This window comes from Orycteropus afer, unplaced genomic scaffold, assembly GCF_000298275.1.
Source record: "Orycteropus afer afer isolate SDZICR_OR568_19922 unplaced genomic scaffold, OryAfe1.0 scaffold00036, whole genome shotgun sequence".
NCBI lineage: Eukaryota > Metazoa > Chordata > Mammalia > Tubulidentata > Orycteropodidae > Orycteropus > Orycteropus afer.
The window spans coordinates 3,247,523-3,269,332 of NW_006921623.1; the positions used below are offsets into that span (position 1 = coordinate 3,247,523).

Genomic DNA, 21,810 nt, shown 5'->3' on the forward strand with positions numbered 1-21,810 from the left:
GAGGCTGTATCATTATGGAAGTAGATTGCCCAACCTTCCTTTTGAGGAGTGGCTGATGGGTTTGAACTGTCAGCCTTCTGATTAGCAGTCAAATGCCTTAGGCACCATGCTACCAGAGCTCCTAGTTGGGTACATAGTAGGCACTTATTAAATGGTAATTTGTTTTTAGTTTTGACTTGCTCAAACCACCAGTTTTCTAAGGAATAATGTCTAAACCAACAATATCTAAACACTTTATTACTAAATTTGGTTTTGTCATTTACTTAATGCTAAGGGAACTTGGTGAATGAGGAAAAGACTTTTTTTTTAAAAAATCATTTTATTATGAAAAATTTAAAACATGCAGAAATGTTTAAAGGCTTTTACAGTGAACATCTGTATACCCTACATAGATTCTGCCACTAACATTTTACTACACTTGCTTTATCACATATCTGTTATTCCCTCCATCCATTATTTATCTATTGTTCTACCCATTCCTTTATCCATTCATTTATTCATCATCCATCCTTTTACCCACCCATGTATCTTATGCTTTTGATGCATTTTTAAACTAATTTGCAGACATCAGGACACTTCCCCTTAAATACTTCATTAATTAGAGTTCAACAAATTATAATTTTTAAAAAAATATTGAAGTAAAGTATACATATGATGAAATGCACAAATCTTAAGTGCATTAATTTGAAGAGTTTTGACAAATGTATACACCTTTGTAACTCAACTCCCTATCAAGATGCAGAACTTTAACATCATTCATACCCCTCCAGCCAAACCCTTCCTCCACTCCTCTAGGGACAAACACTGTTTTGATTTTTTCCCCACCAAAGATTAGTTTAACCTGTTCTAGACTTCATATATACGGAATCAAAGTGCTTATACTTTTTGTGTCTAATTTTGCTCAATATAGTATATCTGAGATTCATCCATGTGGTTGCATGTATCAATAGTTCTTTCTCTTTTTTTTTTAGTTTATTTATTGCTGAGTAATATTCCATTGCTTGGAAAACTGATTGCTCCATTGAATATTCTACAGTGTATTTGTCCATTTTTCTGTTAATGAACCCCTGGACTGTTTCCAGTTTGGGGGCTATTATGACTGAAGCGTCTATGAATATTTATATACAAGTCTTTTTGTGGACATATGATTTCATTTCTCTTGGGTAAGCACCATAGAGTGGAATTGCTATGGTAGTTGATTATTTAGCTTTATAAGAAATGGCAAGATCTTTCTCCAAAGTGGCCCTGGGAACAGTTTTCAACATCTTCACTAAGTAAAACCACAAACAACTAACGCTTTGTTGTTGTTAGTTGCTGTCATGTCAGCTCCGGCTCATGTTGTTGCTGTTGTTGTTATGTGCCGTCGAGTCGACCCCGACTCATAGCGACCCCTCCTTGGGTTTCCGAGGCAGTATCACTACGGAAGTAGGATTGCCCAACCTTCCTTCCGAGGAGTGGCTGGTGGGTTTGAACTGCCAGCCTTCTGGTTAGCAGTCAATCCGACTCATGGTGACCTTATGTATGAACACTGCCCAGTCCTGTGCCATCTTCTTGATCTTTGACATGTTTGAGCTCATTGTTGTGGTTATTGAGCCAATATCATTGAGAGTTTTCTTCTTTTTCACTGACCCTCTGCTTTATCAAACATGATACCCTTTTCTAGTAATTCATCTTTCCTGGTGATAAGTCCAAAGTAAGTGAGCTGAAGTCTTGCCATCTTGCCTTCTAAGGAGCATTTTGGTGTATTTTTTCTAAGACTGATTTGTTTCTTCTTTTGGCAGTACATGGTATATTCAATATTCTTTGCCAACACCACAATCCAAATGCATCAGTTCTTCTGTGTTCTTTTTTTTTTTTTTTTCGGATTTACCGAGTACTTATTATAGACACTGAGCTTCAAGTTTTACTTATATACAGTATTTCACCTGGTTCTTATAACAAGCCAATGGGGCAGATATTATGCTTATTTTACAGATGAAATCATTGAGGGACAGAGAATTAAATAACTGTCCAGGGTCACACAGCTAGTAAGTGGTCAAGCTCAGATTTTGATCTAAGCAATCTAACCTCCAGGTCCTACGCCTCATAATGTCTCCTACTACAGAGCAGCAACAAAAGAAGTGACTACTCCTATGTATGTATTTGTATGTTCTATAAAAATATTCAGATGCAGTTGAAACATAATTGGAGGCAAAGTTATGAGTCACAAATAAGGACTGTGAAGGACAGGGTTGCTGGGCCTGTGAGCTGGGGACCATGGTTGTGGGGGACATCAGCTTAATTGGTATGGTATACAAACATAGTATACAAAAATGCTATTCTACATCTTACTTCAGTGAGTAGTAACTGGGGTCTTAAAAGCTTATGAATGACAGTCTCAGTGGCAACTACTGATTTCTCCTCGTCTAGAGCAAAGAAGAGTGAAGAAAATCAAAGACGCATGGTAACGGTTAGTCCAAAGGACAAATGGACCATGGGAATCTCAACCTATATGACACCAGAAGAACTAGATGGTGCCAGCTACCAATGTCAACCACTCAGAAAGGGATTAAAATTGGAGATCCTGTATAGATCCTGGAATTTAACTCACTCCTGTGGCTGACCTCTCAGCCAAGCAAGAGACAAGCCTACGAACTGAACACCTGTATCAGGGAGATGCACTCCTTAGAACAATCAACCATGGGAGATCAGAAGGGCAGCATTTGCACAGGGAGAAAGGTAGGGAGACAGAAATGCATAGGCAAGAAGGACACAGGGGAAGGATATGCACAGGGAGGAAGGAGGTGGTGAGATGTTACACTGTGGGGAATGGAACCAGTATCACAAAACAAAATGTGTAGAAACTGTTGAATGTTTTGTACAGTTTCACTCAGATCATGATGAAAAGTTAAAAAGAAGAAGAAGAAGTGACTATTTCTTACCTTAGGAAATGAATTAATTTCCTAAGAATGAAATTGGTCATGGTAAGTGAGAGATACTGTGTTCATCAAGAAATACATTATAAATGTAAATCCTCATCCAGTATTTAGGTGTGATATGTATGGTAACAGGGAGAGAGTCGTGCATCTATCAAGGTTCCTAACTCCTGGGAGATTATTCAAATTTATTTTAGAAGATTTCCTATCTCTTCCTTCCTGTGTAATCCTACTAGCTTCACTTTAGAATAAGTGAAGGGTTAAACTTCAGATTCTTTTTGTGGGCTGGTTAATGAGGGCAAGATTCCCCTCTTCCATAATTATGAAAGGAGCCGGAGGCTTTACTGGAGAAGTGCAGAAGCAGCAGTGAGGCAGGAGGTAGGAGAGAGTTTGCCCCAGGGTTTTTCTAAGATCTTTAGAGCTCAGTCTTAGAACCAGATCTGCTTTAGGATATCTCCAGGAAACTTGAGGTAAGAAGGAGGACCAGAAGAAACACACCTCTTCTTTGGGGTGGATTCTAACGACAAACTCTCTCTCTCTCATCTTTGAAAAGCTCTCTAAGTCAGAGGAAGTTGTTTTTTCTTTTTTCAAAGGAGCTATAGATTGGAATTGTTGGTTAGAGAAGGCTGAGAGTCCTTGCTTCTTCTGAAAGTTAGCATTAGGTTTGTACTTCCTCCTGGCTCCTGTATGTTCCTCAGCTCCCCGAGAAATCAGGGAGAGCTAAGCTGATGCCTCAAGATTTTCCTTCTTCTTCTTTTTTCTTTTTCTTCCCCAATGGTTCAGGAAGTACCATTGTAATTCCGCTACAGAAAGACTCTGCTAGCGTCACAGTATGTATCCCACTCCCAGTTGGTACATTTGTCAGGATCAAGTGCACACTCCTTGGGATGGCGAATGATGACCCTCATATCTGGGCTCAGCTTTGCTGTCTGTCTCCTGGCCTTTTCATTCCTCCTTGTGCTCCAGGCTTGAGGAATTGCTTGCTGGTCCCTGTGGATACCACATCCCCACCCATTTGTTCCAACTGGAATGCTTTTCTGTTATCTCTTCCCAGAATTCTTATTTCTCCTTTAAAGACCTAACTCAAATATCAGAAATATAGAAATGACATATTTACACATACTATTGAGCTCCCCATCCTCTTTAGGAGATGATTTCCTCCCAGGCAGAATTGTCTTAGTCTACCTTGTATGTCTAGCCTGGCATATAGCAAGCATTTAATAAAAATTTTTTGAGAGTAAGGAAGACATATAGACAGAAAGAAACTTGTGAGTAAACATAATGCTTTATTTAAAACACCCTAAGAGCTAAATTATTATTTAATTATTTATTTTTTGCTTCAGGGAATGCTAATTTCATTTTGTGGCAGGTTTTTTTTTTTTTTTGGCTGAGATGTTGGGAAAGAAAATAATTTTTGCAAATATTTACATAGGCCAGTTATCCTTTCTATCATCTAAGCTCCCACTGAGTTTCCTATTGGCCAAGGTCTAGATAGCCATTAGAAATGTTTTGGGGAAATGTGTGGAGAATTGGGACAGATAGGTGCATTCAAAACTATTGATATGCCAGAAATTTTAATAATAAAAAAGTGGTGTCTCTGAAAAGTTTGTTTTCTTTCCTTTTACTCTCCAGAACTCCTCTTTCTTTTATTTCATTTGCCTAGACACAAGCCATAACATCAGCCTTACCTAGATGCCTCCACCTTTGATCAAAGTCCTGCTGACAGGCTTCCTGGGAATTCTTAGAAGCAAATGTCCTTTTTATTCTGTGTTTTCTCTTCTTACCAAGTTAAGCCCTTGGGCTCCTCCTTCCTCACCCAGGGAGGGGAACTGGAAAACTCTAGAGCCACTCCTGCTAACTGGAAGGAATTGGGTGTTGCTGGGCACAAAGCCAGGAACTTGAACTCTGCTGAGGAATGGGATCTGGGCAGCTGCTGACCCTCAGAGTAGGGCTGCCAGCCAGCTCCCGGGGCGCCTGGCTACCTAAGGGAGAGACTCTTCAGTTTGTGACAACAGGCAGTCTGTTCAGTTCCTCCTGCCCCGACTCCTCTCCTGCTGCTTTCACAGCACCCCTGAGCTCTTTGGTAATTCTATCTCTCAGCACATTTTGCAATTTGCTGTAGACTTCAAAACCCCAGGCTCTACTTCTCCTCCTCTAGAGCTGCATTACCCTGCAAAGTTGAAAACCAACAACGAAGATCTAGTTTCCTTAACTCCTTTTCTTTCAGGCTCCTGGAGATGAACTCTCCTGACCTACATACCAGAAAGGCTGTATCTTATCCTTATCATCTCTTTAAACTTTTCTTCTCAGCCTTCTGATTTCAGGCTGATTTTGGACAACGGAACCAAACCATCTCTTTTCAGAAACATGCATCATAATAATACATGTCTACTTAGGACCCAAGGAGCGTTGGTGGTGTAGTGGTTAAGGCTAAGTCCTTTTGGTCTGGTAACCAAAAGGTTGGTGTTCTGAACTCAACAGCCACTCTGGGAGAAAGAGGAGGCAGTCTGCTTCTATAATGATTTACAGCCTTTGAAATGCAATGGGGGTCACTATGAGTCAGAATTGACTCCATGGCAGTGAGTTTTTTTTTTTTACTTAGGACCCAGCCAGTCTTCACTTAGGTTGGCCCCTCGCATCTTGTGTTTCCCAGTTGTCTTTACCTTTTTTGTTCCAGGCCCATGTCATCTTTCTCTGGCTGCCTTCCTTTTCTCTTCTGCTTTTCTTCTCCTTTTCTATAATGTGTTTCTCTCTTGGTGGAATTTTACCTTTTCTTCCCTCTTTATGATGCTTACTTTTTTTCCTAGTCAGTCTGTCCCTTCTTCCTCTTCCTGGTAATCTTCTCTGTTCCAGGGCTTGACTATATTTTATGAATCACTAAAGAGTTTCTAGGTTACCAATTCAAGGATAAGGGCAATTTGCTTCTGTTCAGAGTTAAAGTCCTGGTCAAGCCTACTTCTTAACTGTGTGTGATCTTCACCCCCTCCCATCGCTGTTTCAGTGCTGCTCTGGAATCCTTAACAAGTACCCCACCCTCCTGCAGACAAGCAGGCACCTTTTCTCATTTAAGTCCCTTAGCTCTTTAAATTTCTTAGACATAGGACTGCCCTGAAAATGGCAGATGAAATCTGAGGAACAAAAGTGTTGCTGTGAAAACCTTTTCCTTGATAGTCCTCTGTCTAATAGTTATGTTAGCTACTATTTTGTGGAAAGAGCAGTAGATTGATGAGTCAGAAAAGTCCCACTTTTTGCTACTTATTAGTTATGCAACTTTGGACAAAAGCCACTTCCTTTCCCCAAGCTCTTAAGATCCTCATTGGTAAATGGGAAAGTTCAAAGGGTTTTGTGGAGAAGAAATAATAAGCAAAAAGCACTTTGCAGACTATTGAGATGGTAGGAGAAATGAGCACTGATGATGTTCTGATACGTCTTTAAATCCTTTAAAGGCAAAGATCATTAAACACAGATTTGATTTGGTCAGTTTGTTTCAGTTCTGCTTCAGGGAAAGCTACAAGCTAGAAAAGGTGAAGACAGCTTTGTGACAACATCTGGCTAAAATTGAGGGTATAAGTGGTAGGACTTTTTGTCTAGAGAAGGGTCCAAGAAATTCTACTTCTTGTCCCAGAGTTGTAGTGAATCCAGTCCTTGGCTACAAGTGGCTCCAGGGAGGAGCTTTGGGAAGCGGAATCATTGCAAAGTGGTTTCAACATTCAGTTTCCAGACAAGCCTAAAGCCTGTTTAAAACAGGGTGTGTGGGGGCCAAACCCAAAGCAGGCTGGGACATTTCAGACTAGCACCACCTCCTTTGGCTGTTTCTGAGGGCATCCAGAGGCCAGAGCCCAGTGATATTAACTGAAAAGTAAAGAGAGGGCGGCAGAGTTTGGGACCTTTGGGCAGACGTGCTGGTAGCGGAGAGGGCGGGAGGGAGGAGAAGGAGGGCTTTAGGAGCTGAGGCCCCACCTTTCATTCCAGCGAAGGCTCAGGCCAAAGCGGGGATGAGTCACCAGCGCGGGCGCTCAGATTCCCACAGGTGAGCGGACTCAACACTTCTCTCTCCGGAAAAACGTGGCGCTCACTCCTCCTGGAGTGGCCTTGGCAGGGTGTTGGAGGCCTCGGTCTGCCGGGTCTGGTCTCCGGGGCCAGAGCTGGGTTTCCCTCATGTATGGCAAGAGCCTTACTCGGGCTGTGCTGCTTTTCCTTGGTATACAGCTCACAGGTAAGGAGCTTCTCCCAGCATTTTCTGCTTTGTTGCCTACCCTACAAAGTTAGCTAATGTGATCAAGAAGTCTCACCAGTTTTAGAGCCTGAGCCACTGTTGGGGTTCATTTTAGTTTTGACTGAAACCAAAGTTGGAGAGTTGTTTGTGGGTAACTGCTTTTGGACAAACAGGTTTAGGTGTGTTCGAGTTGCCAGTGATTCAGACACACAGAGGGCTTTCTAATCTCAGGTTACACACTATTTTTTCGTGTGTGGCTGCTCTCAACCTCTCGCTACAGGCAGCATTTGGCACTTGGATTTCTGTATGTGGATCTTGCCTGGAACTCTGGACAGCACTGGGAAAGCTGAGATTGTTAAGGAGACAAACCCACCATAGTTTTGAACCTGCTCCAACAAGCACATTCTAAATGTAATTACTGTGGTAGAAAGTATCCTATGGTATAAAAGGTTCCAGTGGTGCAGACAAACATAACTGTCTAGGGTTTAATTAATTCAGTTTCTACAGAAGATTAGGAATAGTATGAAATTGACGTGACGAGGACCCTTTCTGCTAGGCAACAATTACACACACACACACACACACACACACGATGTTTAACTCATAATGCAAGATTTAATCAGTTAGGATTATTTTTGTTTCTGCTTTCTATTTTATTTGCCAATCTTTGCAGTTTGGTACAACAGTTTTGAAGTGGGTACCATGAGGCCAGGATACCATGCTGTGGAGGAAGTGAGAAACCTGAAGGCTCATTGTGGGGTATTTTTAGTTGTTACATGGAATGAGAAGATCATGGTTGCCTACAGATGAAAGTATGCAGACTTGGGTGAAGTAAATTTCAGAGTTGGGGCATCTCATCTCTGTTTTATGCTCTACTCAGGCATCTATTTGGAAGTGTCAATAGCAGATGGGACAGTTGTCTCAACACTGCATCTATTAACCCTCTTCTTTGTTGCAGCTTTTTGGCCTATAGCAGCTGTGGAAATTTACACCTCTCGGGTGCTGGAGGCTGTTAACGGGACAGATGTTCGGTTAAAATGCACTTTCTCCAGCTTTGCCCCTGTGGGTGATGCTTTAACAGTGACTTGGAATTTCCGTCCTCGAGATGGCGGGTCTGAGCAATTTGTAAGTAGGTTATTACCACTTTCTGAGAAGACTCTTGATTAGGAAAATAAGCCAGTCCACTTCTCATTGTCCCTCCTTTATTTTTCTTAGCAACACGTACAGGGTAAAGATGGGAAACAAATCTTGGGGCAGAGACTGAAAGAACTGAGATGCAAATGAAGGGGAAAGAGGCTCTTGCGAGAGAGTGGGGGGGGGGCAGATGGGCTCGTTGATGCTTCTCTTCTGCTTCCATCATCTCTGCTTTCTTGCCCAGGTACTGCGTATGAAAGACCTTCTGCCATTTCTCCTCTCTAGGTATTCTATTATCACGGGGAGCCCTTTAAACCCATGAGCGGGCGGTTCAAGGACCGGGTGGTCTGGGATGGGAATCCTGAGCGCTACGACGTCTCTATAATCCTCTGGAAACTGCAGTTTGATGACAATGGGACATACACCTGCCAGGTGAAGAACCCACCTGATGTGGATGGGCTGATAGGGGAGATCCGGCTCAGCGTTGTGCAGACTGGTAGGTTATGCAGGGGCAAGTGTTTTTGGGAAGCGTGAGAGCTTGTAGAAAAGGGAGAGGCAATCTTTTGTGATGGCTGTCAGAGTAGAGAAAGGGACTAGCCCTTTGGCAATGGGATCGTTAGAGGGAGACTAACGAGTCCTGAAGTGAAAAAAAGAAAGGCTTTGTTTGGTTTTGGAATGAAACAGAAAATGAAGTAAAGGGACCTCGGGAATCTGTTACAAAAATGGTAGTGAGAATGTGAAAGGGAGAGGAAGCAACTCTCAGATAAAAGGCTAACAACAGGTCCATTCACTCATTGCTTCCAAAGATATTGAGAACCTGCTCTGTGGCAGGCACTGTCCAATGCCCTTCTGCATACTATCTCATTTAACGCTCACCACCACCCTGAGGGGTAAATACCAATCATCGTTACCTAATGTTTACTGAGTACTTCCCATGTACCAGAGGCTTTACCTGAAACTCTTATTTAATCTTTACATGTCTCATGAGTTTATTGTGCTCTCAGCACCCCTATTTTTCCAAGGAGGAACTGAGGCTCACAGAGGTCAAGTCACTTGTCCAATGTTATGCAGGTGACAAATGCAGGCACTTAGGACTGAAACCCAGGCAGCTTTGACTCCAAAATCCTGCTCCCAACTAGTGCATTGTATTGCCTGCACTCCTATAAAGGACACCCTGGAACACTGTGCCAGACAACAAAGAGCAAAGAGCATATAACCTGAGAGTAGTAGATCTAGGTTTGAGTCATTGCTATCATTTACCAGCTGTAAACAAATCTTATTTTCTTCACCTGTGAAATGAGAATAATAATGAGGATATGGTGAGGACAAAATGAAATAAAAATTGGAAAACATTTGCAAACTCGGAACTTCACTGAAAATTATAATGTTGATGTTGTTAGCTGCCGTCGAGTCAGCCCTTGACTCTTGGTGATCCCATGCACCAACAGGGTTGAACCACCATGATCCATAGGATTTTCTCTGGCTGGTTGTCAGTAGTAGATTGCTAGGCCTTTCTTTCTAGTTTCTCTCAGTCTGGAAGCTCCATTAGGACCTGTTCAGCATCACAGTAACATGCAAGCCTCCACTGACAGATGATTGGTGGCTGCATTTGAGGTGCACTGGCCAGGAATCGAACCCAGGTCTCCTGCATGGAAAGTGAGGATATAGCTACCATATATTATCTATTATGTGCAGGCACAGTATGGAACAATTTACATGGATTATTTAACTTATTCTTTATAAGAACATAAATAAATATTGTTCCGTCTGTTTGCTAGATGAGGAAACTTATCTCTATTTTTTAGATGAGGCTCAAAGAAGTTAATTATCCTAAATCATACAGCTAGTAAATGGTAGTAAATGGTGTGTGTTCTAAACCAATTTATAATATTGTTATTCAAAATGTATTAGCTTGTAAAGTGGTATGATTTCCTCCTTTCATTTCCAGTATGGTTTAAAACCATCCCTCTGGGCTCTCCCAGTGGAGAGCTGTGTAACTTTGGAGAAGTCATTTGAGTGTTCAAAGAAGTAATATAATGTCTTTGGACCTCAGTTTCTTCATCTGTAAAATGAATAGGTTAGACAAAAAAAATCAATGGTTATTAAATGATAGGGGTCACTTCTCTTTGAGAATTTAATGACAGCCATGGCCTTGATTCCCACAAAAAATGTACATATGCAGTTTGACATGGATTTTGTGGACTTGTGGACCACCCTTTTCCCATCTCCCTCATGGACTCCAGAGTAGACACCCATCGGCTACAGATTATCTAATGTCCTTTCTGGCCCTGAATGTTTAATGAAGTATAAAATCAGAAATCAAGCTATAGAAAAGGAGAACTAGTTTTCACAGACTCTAGTCTGGCTTAGGGGCCCTTCCCTCTGGGTTCCCTCTTGCATCACTTACCCACTAGACTGTAGACTTACCTGTTTGAGTATCTTCCCAGTGGGCAGTGAACTGCTTGAGGGTAATGCCATTTTTGGCTTTGTATTTCCATCACAGTGCCTGGAATCTTAATAAATTTGAATAAATGATTGATTAAGTGATAGGGGTGAGAGGGAGTATAAATGAGGAAAGGGGTGGGGCAACAGTCTGACTGTACTAAGTAGTTCTAACAGCCCTGTGGTCTCAAGCTTTAGCATGCATCAGAATCACCTGGTGGACAGGTTAAAACTCAGATTGCTGGGCCCAACTCCCAGTGTTTCTGACAGGCCTGGGGTGAGGCACAAGAATTTACATTTCACAATTGTCAAATGATATTATTACTGCGGTTCCTGGAACAATACAATTGAGAACTACTCAACTGTAAGGAGCTCCAGTGGCACAATGGTTAAGCTGCTAACTGAAAGGTCAGCTTTTAGAACTCACCCACTGGCTCTGGGAAGACCTGGTGATCTGCTCCTACAAAAATTAAAAAAACAAACAAAACAAAACCCCAAACTCACTACTCTTGAGTAGTGACCCCTCCTTGGGTTTCTGAGGTGGTATCTCTACAGAAGTAGATTGCCCAGTCTTCTGAGGAGTGGCTGGTGGGTTTGAACTGCCAGCCTTCTGGTTAACAGGCAAATGCCTTAGGCACTATGACACCAGAGCTCCATAGGGTAGTTCTACTTTGTTTTACAGGGTCACTATGAGTTAGAATTGACTTGATGGCACACAACAACGTGATATTTTATATATAAAGGAAGATTCCATTTAATGATGAAACACATCTTTATTATGTCTTTAGGAGCTCTGGTAGCATAGTGCCTAAGGCACTTGACTGCTAACTCCTCAGAAGGAAGGTTGGTCAATCTACTTCCGTAGTGATACCACCTCGGAAACCCAAGGAGGGGTCGCTATGAGTCCGGTCCGACTTGACGGCACGTAACAACAACAACAACAACATTATGTCTTTAGATTTCATCATGTTGTTGTTGTTACGTGCTATCGAGTCGTCTCCGACTCACAGCAACCCCTCCTTGGGTTTCTGAGGCGGTATCACTACGGAAGTAGATTGCTCAATCTTCCTTCCGAGGAGTGGCTGGTGGGTTTGAACCGCCAGCCTTCTGGTTAGCAGCCAAGTGCCTTAGGCACTATGCCATCATGTTAGCTGCCATAAAGTCAGCCCCAGTTCATGGGGGCCCCGTGCGCAATGGGATCCACCGTGTTGTTTCCTGTAATCTCTACTGGAGCAAACTGCTAGGTCTTTTCTTCCATAAAGCGACTTGTGGGTTTGAATTGCTGACCTTGAAGCAGAGTGCTTAATTACTGTGCCACTAGGGCTCCTTGTGATCCCCCACAGTCCTCTTCTTAGAATCCTAACTTGTTCTTTTTCTCTTTGCAGCACACTTCTCTGAGATCTACTTCCTGGCTCTGGCCATTGGCTCTGCCTGTGCACTGATGGTCATAATTGTAATAGTGGTGGTCCTCTTTCAGCATTTTCGGAAAAAGCGATGGGCTGACAGAGCTCATAAAGTGGTGGAGATAAAATCGTAAGGCTGGGCAATTCTGGGAAAGTCCTCTAACATCTCTCATGGTGACTCCTGGTATTTACTCTGGGGCTCAAAAATTGTTCTTCTCTGAGTAAACCCTATAGAAAAGAATTCAAAATTCATGGGACAGATAAAAGTGTGAATTAGAAAATTTATACAAAAGTCTCTTAATTATACAAAAGACTTCATCACAGGATTTCGTACTATATGAATTTGATTTTATAAAAATGTATTTTATATAAAAGCTTTTCTAGCCTACTCCTTACTTTTTTTTTAAAATTGTGATTTGGGTGAAAGTTTACAGAGCAAATACACTTTCCATACAGCAGCACACATACACTTTGTCTCATGACATTGACTACAATTTACCATAATGCAACAGCTCCCCTCCCACTTCCTCCCCATAGTTAGCTCTTCCCTGTGTCCTTCCCTCCATGCACTCCTGCCCCTTGAGCTGTGTCCCTGTGCATATACAGCCCTTCTATTTTTCCATGATTATTCTCTCCAAGGAGTATATCTACCTAGTATAAATGTTCACCTTATATGCCTGTCTTTTGTTTGGCTGGAAGCCACAGGTGTGGGTTCAATTCCAGACCTGAAGGGCAGCTAGGGGCCATAGTCTCAGTGGTTCCATCAGGCTCTATCAGATCAGCAAACCTGGTCCCTTTTTTTTTTTTTTTCCAAATGATTTTGAGTTTTGTTCCACATTTTTCTCCCACTCTATCTAGGATCTCCTACATAAATTCCCCCTTCAAGTGGTAGCTGGGTACCAGTTCTGGTCTCACAGACATATAGACTGAGGATCACATGGTATACCAGTCACTTGGACTAATTATTTCCACAAATCTGGTTTTCCTCATTTTTCTTTGCTCTGGATGAGGAGAAACCCATCATTGCATCTAGATGGCTTCCTGAAAGCTTTCTACTCCTTACTTTTAGAAAGGGAAGCACCCATTTGCCTAGGCAGTCAGGAGGGGCACTGTGAATCAGTATCTAGAAAAGTTAGCCATGCTGATAATAGGTGCTCAATTATTTTTTTGAGAAAATTCACCTACCACAAATTCACAAAGTTGTGCAACTATCACCACTAACTGAAGAACATTTTCATCACCCCAAAAAGAAACTCCATATCCTTTAGCCATCACTTCCTATCCCCTCCAGCTCCTGGCAACCACTAGTCTACTTTCCAGAAGTGTCTCTAGATTTGCCTATTCTAGACATTTCATATAAATCCTGGAATCATACAATGTTGTTGTTGTTATATGCCATCGAGTCGGACCCGACTCATAGCAACCCCTCCTTGGGTTTCCGAGGCAGTATCACTACAGAAGTAGATTGCCCCATCTTCCTTCCGAGGACTAGCTGGTGGGTTTGAACCACCAGACTTCTGGTTAGCAGTCAAGTGCCTTAGGCACTATGCTACCAGAGTTCCTGGAATCAGACAATATGTGGGGTTTTATGACTGGCTTCTTCACTTAGCTTAGTGTTTTCAAGATTCATCCATGTTATAACATGTATCAGAGCTTCATTCCTTTTTATAGCTGGATAATACATTATATGGATATATCATATTTTATCCATTGATGGATTTTTGTTTTTTTCCCACTTCTTGGCTATGATGAATAATATGGATATTTGTGTACAAGTTTTTGTATGGACAGGGTTTCAATTCTCTTGAGTATATTTATACCTAGGAATGCTGGGCCATATGGTAATAGCATGTTTAGTTTTTTGTGGAACTGCCAGGCTGTTAATCAAAACAGCTGCATCATTTTACATTCCCATTGGAGAGTTCAATTTCTCCACATCCTTGCTGAAATTTTTTATTGTCTACCTTTTTGATGAACATCAGAAGCCATCTAATGGATGCCAAGTGATATCTCACTGAGGTTTTAATTTGCATTCTCCTAATGACTAAAGAGGAGCTCTGGTACCATAGTACCTAAGACACTTGACTGCTAACCAGAAGACTGGCAGTTCAAACCCATCAGCCACTCCTCGGAAGGAAGGTTGGGCAATCTACTTCTGTAGTGATACTGCCTTGGGAACCCAAGGAGGGGTCGCTATGAGTTGGATCCAATTCAACGGCACATAACAACAACAACTAAAGAGGTTGAGCATCTTTCCAGGTGTTTATTGGTCATTTGGATGTCTTATTTGGAGATATATATATACTTAAAGTTTTATTTATTTATTGTGATTTGGATGAAAGTTTACAGAGCAAACGCATTTTCCATGAACAGTTCATATACATTTTGTTTCATAACATTAACTCCAAATCCCATGATGTAACAGCTCTCTTCCCACTTCCTCCCTGTGTTATCCTTTCCCTGTGTCCTTCTTTCCTATGCACTCTTGCCTTCTGAGCTATCTCCTTGTGCAAATACTGCCCTTCTAATCTCCCATGGTTGACTGTTCCAAGGAGTGTATCTACCTGTGTAAATGTTCACCTTATATCCCTGTCTACTACTTGGTTGGAAGCCCTAACAGTGAGTTCAATTGCAAGCCCAAATGGTGACTAGGGGCCATAGTCTCAGGGGTTTTACTAATATCAAGCTGTAGTAGCGTAGTGCCTAAGGCACTTGACTGCTAATCAGAAGGCTGGTGGTTCAAACACACCAGCCAGTCCTCAGAAGGAAGGTTGGGCAATCTACTTCTGTAGTGATACTGCCTCGGAAACCCAAGGAGGAGTTGCTATGAGTTAGGTCTGACTCAACGGCATATAACAAGAAGATCGGAAAAAAGCCTGATCCTTTTTTTTTTTTTTTATGATTTTGAGTTTCGTTCCACATTTTTCTCCCATTATATCCAGGATCTCCTATTTTGATCTCTTTCCAAGTGGTTGATAGTGGTAGCTGTCTATGCAATTTTTTTTTAACCCATTTTTTAATTGGGTCATTCATCTGCTGGGTTACAAGAGTTCTTGACATATTTTAGATACTAGTCCTTTATCAAATACATGATTTACAATTATTTTCTCCCATTCTGTGGATTGTCTTTTCACTTTCTTGATAATGTCCTTTGAAGCCTAGGTTTTCAAATTTGATGGAGTCCAGTTTATCTAATTTTCCTTTTGTTGCTTGTGCTTTGGATGTCATAGCTAAGAACCCACTGTCTAATCCAAGGTCATGGAGATTTACGCCCATGTGTTCTTCTGAGAGTTTTACACTTTTAGCTTTTACATTAGGCCTTTAAACAATTTTGAGTTAATTTTTATATTACCCTATCAGTATATGAGGTAGGAGTCCAACTTCACTCTTTTTCAGGTAGATATCTAATTGTCCCAGCACCATTTCTTTCCATCACTCAATATTTACTCAAGTAAATAGAATTGATTTTAAGGAGCCTAATAACTTAATCCTGAGGTTCTAGTTTGAATGTTGTTGTTGTTGTTATGTGCCGTCGAGTCAGCCCTGACTCATAGCGACCCCTCCTTGGGTTTCTGAGGCAGTATCACTACGGAAGTAGGATTGCCCAACCTTCCTTCCAAGGAGTGGCTGGTGGGTTTGAACGGCCAGCCTTCTGGTTAGCAGTCAAGTGCCTTAGCCACTATGCTACCAGAGCTCCCTCTAGTTTGAATAGAAGTGCATATAATCAATAGTGATTATCTTCTAGGTCAATTCAAACTTTTTTTTTCTTTTCTTTTTTGAACAAGGAGTAGAAAGTAGAGGTAGGATACTAATGGTAAACTGAGGAGTCTGCTCTAAACTTCTGGCGTTCCCAAATCAGACCCCAAATTATATTCCATCACATTCTGAAATATGGCAATGTTCAGATAGCAAGAGTCATGTTGAGGCATGGGTATTACTAGTAGCTAGATAGTACCAGTGGTTTAGCTCTCAGTGAGCTTGAACCTCTGCCCAGGTACATGTAATCCTTTCCAATATGTGGGAAAAAAACACCTTCTTTGAAGCTTTTGTAGGTTTTGTCTCTTTTGCTTCCTCTTGTTTACCTGACATTTGGTTTCTGCCTTGTTACAGAAAAGAGGAAGAAAAGCTAAACGAAGGAAAAAAGGTTTCTGTTTATTTTGAAGAAAGTGATTAACACTTTTAGATGGTAAGGCTCACAAATGGGTTGACTTCTTTGCTCAGCTTTCTGACTTGTCAGGCTTATCACTAGCAAAGATCTCCCAGATTGTTAGGTGTTTCTTATATGAAATTAGGGGAGGTAGGGCAGGAAGATAAAAGTCTTCTCTAAGTCTTATAAATGGCTCTCCCCTTTGAGTGTATGTTATGGAAAGGATTAGGAAGTTAGACCCTACTGTCAGCGAAGCTGAGAGGATTCTAAGGTTATTTGAGGCCTATGGGTTATATTTACCACCACTGACAAATTAACATTCAACATATAGACTTTTTTTTTTTTTTAATGAAAGGATTAATACGTGCTGATTTGTTTTACTGCAAACCAGTCATGGCACTAAAACACTGACTTAATAGATATGCTCAAAATTTTGAAAGGAGAACTTTTGTACTATTTGGAATTGATTTCAACTTTTCTTTTCACTGAGTTGTTGGAATTACAAGTCCAGTTTTAGAAGTGTGTGATTCTATTTTTCCAGTTTGCAGGCATAAAAGGTTGGACTGTTTTTCATATGCACAGAATTTCTCCCATTCCTTGAAGTTGGTCCACACCTTTAAAGTACTGTAAATCAAGACATGCAAACTTCAATTATATACTCATAAGAAAATTCTTGATACTAATGATTTTAACCTTTAAAACTCTGTTTGGCTTGCTGAAATGGAAAGATATTATTATAGGCTATTATTTGCATATCTTTAATTTTTATTTATAAAGAGTCACATTTTATAGGCTAAAGCTCATCTGAAAGATCTCAAGGATTTATAAAATAGAACATGGAGAAAAATGATTATATTGTAAAATCAGAAAACCAAATTTGACATAAGAGACCCAGGGCTATTGTCTTTTTAAAATTAAATGGATTCTCTAAGTCAGTGTCATGGGAAACAAAGATGCTGTAGATTAAAGGAAACTTGAGAGTAACACAATCAAGTGCAATATGCAATCCCTGATTGGATGGACACTAATTTGAAAACACTAGTTGTCAAAAAAATTTGGAGGGGAAATTATGAATAGGGAGGTTATGCAATTATTATTAGTTTCTATTAGTTGTGATAATGATATTGTAATCATAAAGGAAAATGTCTTTATTATAAAAAGGCATACTGGAGTACTTAGGGGTGAGATCTCAGAATATCTGTAATTTGCTTTAAAGCTTCAGCCAAAAGAAGAAAGCAATAAATTCTTTAAAATTAGATTTGGATGAATTCCATACACTGTCTTCTCTACTTTTCTGTTTGTTTGATTATGTTCATAATAAGATGGAGACAGAGAGAGAGAGACTGAGAAAGAGGCAGCAAATGTCCATGTTAACCAGTTGCCCATGGAAGTGATTCTACTTCATGGTGACCCCATATGTGTCAGAGTAGAATGGTGGTCTATAGTGTTTCAGTGGCTGATTTTTTTGGAAGCAGATCACTAGGACTTCCTTCTGAGATATCTCTGGGTGAACCGGAATGGCCAGCCTTTCATGAGCAGCTGAGCGCTGTAACTGTCTACACCACCCAGGGAGTCCACAAGGAACTCAGAGGCTACCAATCAAGACACTGACTCAGAACTACGTAATAAGGGTCAGAAAACTTCTTTTAAAAATTAAATTATGGGAGGAGCAAATAAGTCTAAGAATATTTTCCTTCTCTTCAGAATAGAGAATAAATCTGAAAAGAATATACTTGCCAGGTACTCCTACTGTAGTCTTCCCAAATGCATTATCTATTTAAATTTTTGTTTTATATTTTAGGAAGCTGAAGATTTCCAAGAACAAGAACCTAGGCTAAGCTGAAGTTAATGGAAATTTTTCTTTGGCTTTTCCAGTTATGACCTGTCTTCCAATCAGCTCTGAATGTTTTTCTGAAGACAGCACATGGTCCTTCTTGAGCAGATACCACCAAACTCACATACAGCCTCATTATTATGGTTTCATTTCAGACAGAGTGCAATTGAAGATGCTCATCAGCTTTTGTAAACTAATAAGCTAAATATTTGCCCTTGAACTCTCCTTGTGGATTATGATTTGTATATACATTTATTAGCTTCAAAAGGGACAAAAGCTAACTTGTCTGTCATGATATTTCCTTTACTGTATTACTGTAATTTCTTTAGAAGCAGCACTCTTGCTATTAAAGTGAACATTTACTCTTTGTCTTCACACTCTCAATTAAAAGGCGAGTAAAATCTCCCCATTGTTTTGGTTGATTAATGGGAGCTCTGGTGGCGTAGTGCCTAAGGCATGTGACTGCTAACCAGAAGGCTGGTGGTTCAAACCCACCAGCCCCACCTCAGAAGGAAGGTTGGGCAATCTACTTCAGTTGATTAATAGTAAATTGTAAATTTGTTGTTGTTGTTATGTGCCGTCAAGTTGGACACGACTCATAGTGACTCCTCCTTGGGTTTCCGAGGTGGTATCACTACGGAAGTAGATTGCTCAATTTTTTTAAATTTTTCTTTTTATGGCTCTCCTTAAGTATGGGACACATCTTGTTTCACTGATTTTTTTTTTCAATATCCCAGATGATAGCATTTTCCTCTTTTCTTTTTTTGTCAATTGATCCAAGGTCTACAATAACACAAGTCTAAATCACAGAGTAACTAGAAAAGCCTATGTAAGTGCTAACAGATTGACCAACACCACCTCTGGATGAATCATTTTGTCACCTTCTTTTGTGTGTCATGAGAAATAATCAACAGTGCAGTTCTTTCACAAGCAGTGATTGCCTGGTTAGTCTACTACACCTTTTCTCCCCAATTCTATCTATAACAACAGAGCAAAGTCTATGATCATTTGTGGACTGGGATCATTAAGCAGTTGAATAGAAGGATTCTGAAGTAGTATACATTACAACTCTGAAAACTTAGAGCTGATGGGGGAAAAAAAAAAGTCAACCCTAAAATGATAATTTTATATAGTACTATACAAAGTTCTGAGAACTGGAAGAGATTATTTAATTTTTTTCTGTTTTATTTTTTTGTTTTAATTCACTTGCTTATTTTGTGGGAGGGAGGATTTCGTATGGGCCAAAGAAATGCCCAAACTGCTTTAACTGAATGGAACCAACTTTTTGCTTGTACTGATAAACTTTAAAAATGGGCTATGGAAAGAAGAATGCCTTTTCAATGGTGTCATTTCCCAGTGTTTTTCCAAACTTAAGCTACAGCAGCATTTGTTCAAAGTACAGAAAATGTCTAAAAGTCTATATTCATCATAGCCGGATGTTTTCAGTTTTCACTGGTTGGGCTGCAGATTTCTTTTAACAAACTAGAACTCTCAAGTAGGTTATCTGTATGTAAAGATGCTAAATCTTGCTATTTTTCCCAATTTTTTTTTTTTTTATTGAGGTGGAATTTACATATGAACTTTGATTCTTAACTTCATTCAACACCTCTCATTTTGCCTTTTATACAATCTAAAAAGTAAATTTCAATACTTAGTTTTGAAACAAAATTAGATTTGAAATCTATACTCCTTTAATCCACATTTCACATTTTTACTCATAATTCAACCACTGAAAATATAGTAAATGGGTTATTTCTTCAATCAAGATGCTGTTCTGTATATGCAATGAAAAAATAGTTAAAAACTCATTGAGCGTCTTCCCAGCAAAACTTGTAGCTTGTGTCTTAGCTAAATACTCAAAGTGTAATATGGCCTTGTTGTTGAGTGTCTTGTTCCTAAAGTGCACATTTGTACTGTAATTTATTTTTTATTATGCCTTAAATACTCATGTAAATAAACTCTTAGTAATAAAGAATTATCAACTGTATAATTTGCTTACATAAAAATTAAAAATTTTTACAAAGCAGGTAACAGAAATTAGATGGGTATATGTTTTATCTTCACTGAAGTTTTCTTAATAGAGACTGCTTGGAAACCAATAATGAACAGAATTAGTATCTACTGGATAAATAAACCCATATGGATTTCCATAGAATTTTCACATTCCTTTGAATAGGTGGGAATTGGGCATATTAACACTACTTGGTTTGGGGACTCTTTTTTTTGAAGGAATAGTATCACCTGTTCCAGTTGGTGCTGTTACATTAGTCTTAATAGAGAAACATATCAGCTGGCAGTTCTCTTGTTGCTGTTGTTATGTGCTGCACTTCTCTAATAAAGGGATAAACCCATGGCCATTGAGTGGCTTCCAATTCATGGTGAACCTATCAGGCATCCTATTTCCATGGCTGTAAACCTTTACAGAAGCAGACTGCCTCATCTTTCTCCCACAGAGCTTTTGGTGGGTCCGAACTGCCAATATTTTGGAAAAATTGAAAGTTCATTAAATATTTTTTCTCCCTGCTTTCCTCAAACATATGGTGAGTCCTCAAGAATATACTGACTAATGATAAAAGCAAGGTACTGTCCTGTTTCAGAAGCATGTGACACTGTCTCTCTTCTTTGTGCTTCAAACACTCAGATAACACAACTTCCTTGCTTTTACACACACACACACACACACACACACACAACCCACTGCCATCAAGTCAATTCCAATCTCAGTTAAATCTAACACATGCTGTGATAATTCGATCATCGTTCCCAATGTCAACAGCAATTTAATAAATACCTAATTCAGGGAGGTACTAAGCTGAATGCTCTAAATCCAAAACCCAACTCACTGCCATGAAGTCAGATCCGACTCACAGCAACCCCTCCTTGGGTGGAAGTAGATTGCCCAACCTTCCTTCTGAGGAGTGGCTGGTGAGTTTATACTCAAAGGAACACGAGACTGAGGCACATATGGTCACATGCTTATCTATTGACTCACTGATCCTGTATGATCTCCTTGTTAGAGCTCCGTCGGCACTCAACGACCACGCCACACACCAGGGTACCTGACAGGAGATTTTATTAAAGAGGCAAAAGGGCGCCTGCACTGAGGAAGGACAGAAGAGGAAGAAGAGGAAGAAGAGGAGAAGAGGAAGAAGAGAAGAAAGAAAGAGGAAGAAGAGAAGAAGAGAGAGAGGAAGAAGAGGAAGAGCAGGGGAGAGAGAGGTCTTATATAGACCTGGGGTTAGGAGGTTATACATCAGAGCTGAGGGAAGAGGTCTTAACCTATCAGAGGCTATGTTGCCTTTTAAAATTCACGCCTTGTAGGAAGCTCAGTTTCAACTTCCTTTAACTGACTTATGACCTTGGGTGGGGCAGCAGGGAATGAAGAAGAACCCGGAAGAGCCATGCAAGATGGCGTGGCATATCTCTAACATTCCCCCCTCTTTGGTTTTTTTAAAAGGAAAAAAAAAAGAAGGGCCCGCTTTTGTGGGAAAAGGGGCGAAGATCAATCTTCTGGAGCTGCTTCCTGCTGGTGAGGGGCGTGGTGTCTTTGGAAGTGGGGCCTTCCAGTCTATAAACACACTGGAGTTTGTCTCTTGTAGTACCAAAACCAGTTTTCTTTTGCTTCAACTTCAGAGATGCTGGGTTGTTTTGCCTGGTTGGTGATTTGTAGTATGTAGAGGTCCTCGAAGAAGAGGCTTCTAAAGGTGTCGACTCCCAGG

At 40.4% G+C, this 21,810-nt stretch overlaps 1 protein-coding gene across 1 annotated transcript; it reads left to right on the forward strand.

The window, feature by feature from the left end:
- Positions 1–7,073: 7,073 nt before the first annotated feature.
- Positions 7,074–16,284, forward strand: MPZL2 (myelin protein zero like 2). The gene is made up of 5 exons (XM_007936480.2): positions 7,074–7,131; positions 8,090–8,256; positions 8,551–8,761; positions 12,093–12,240; positions 16,221–16,284. Exons 1-5 carry the CDS (start codon positions 7,074–7,076, stop codon positions 16,282–16,284), a joined length of 648 nt encoding a protein of 215 aa, XP_007934671.1.
- The last annotated feature ends 5,526 nt before the right edge of the window (positions 16,285–21,810 follow it).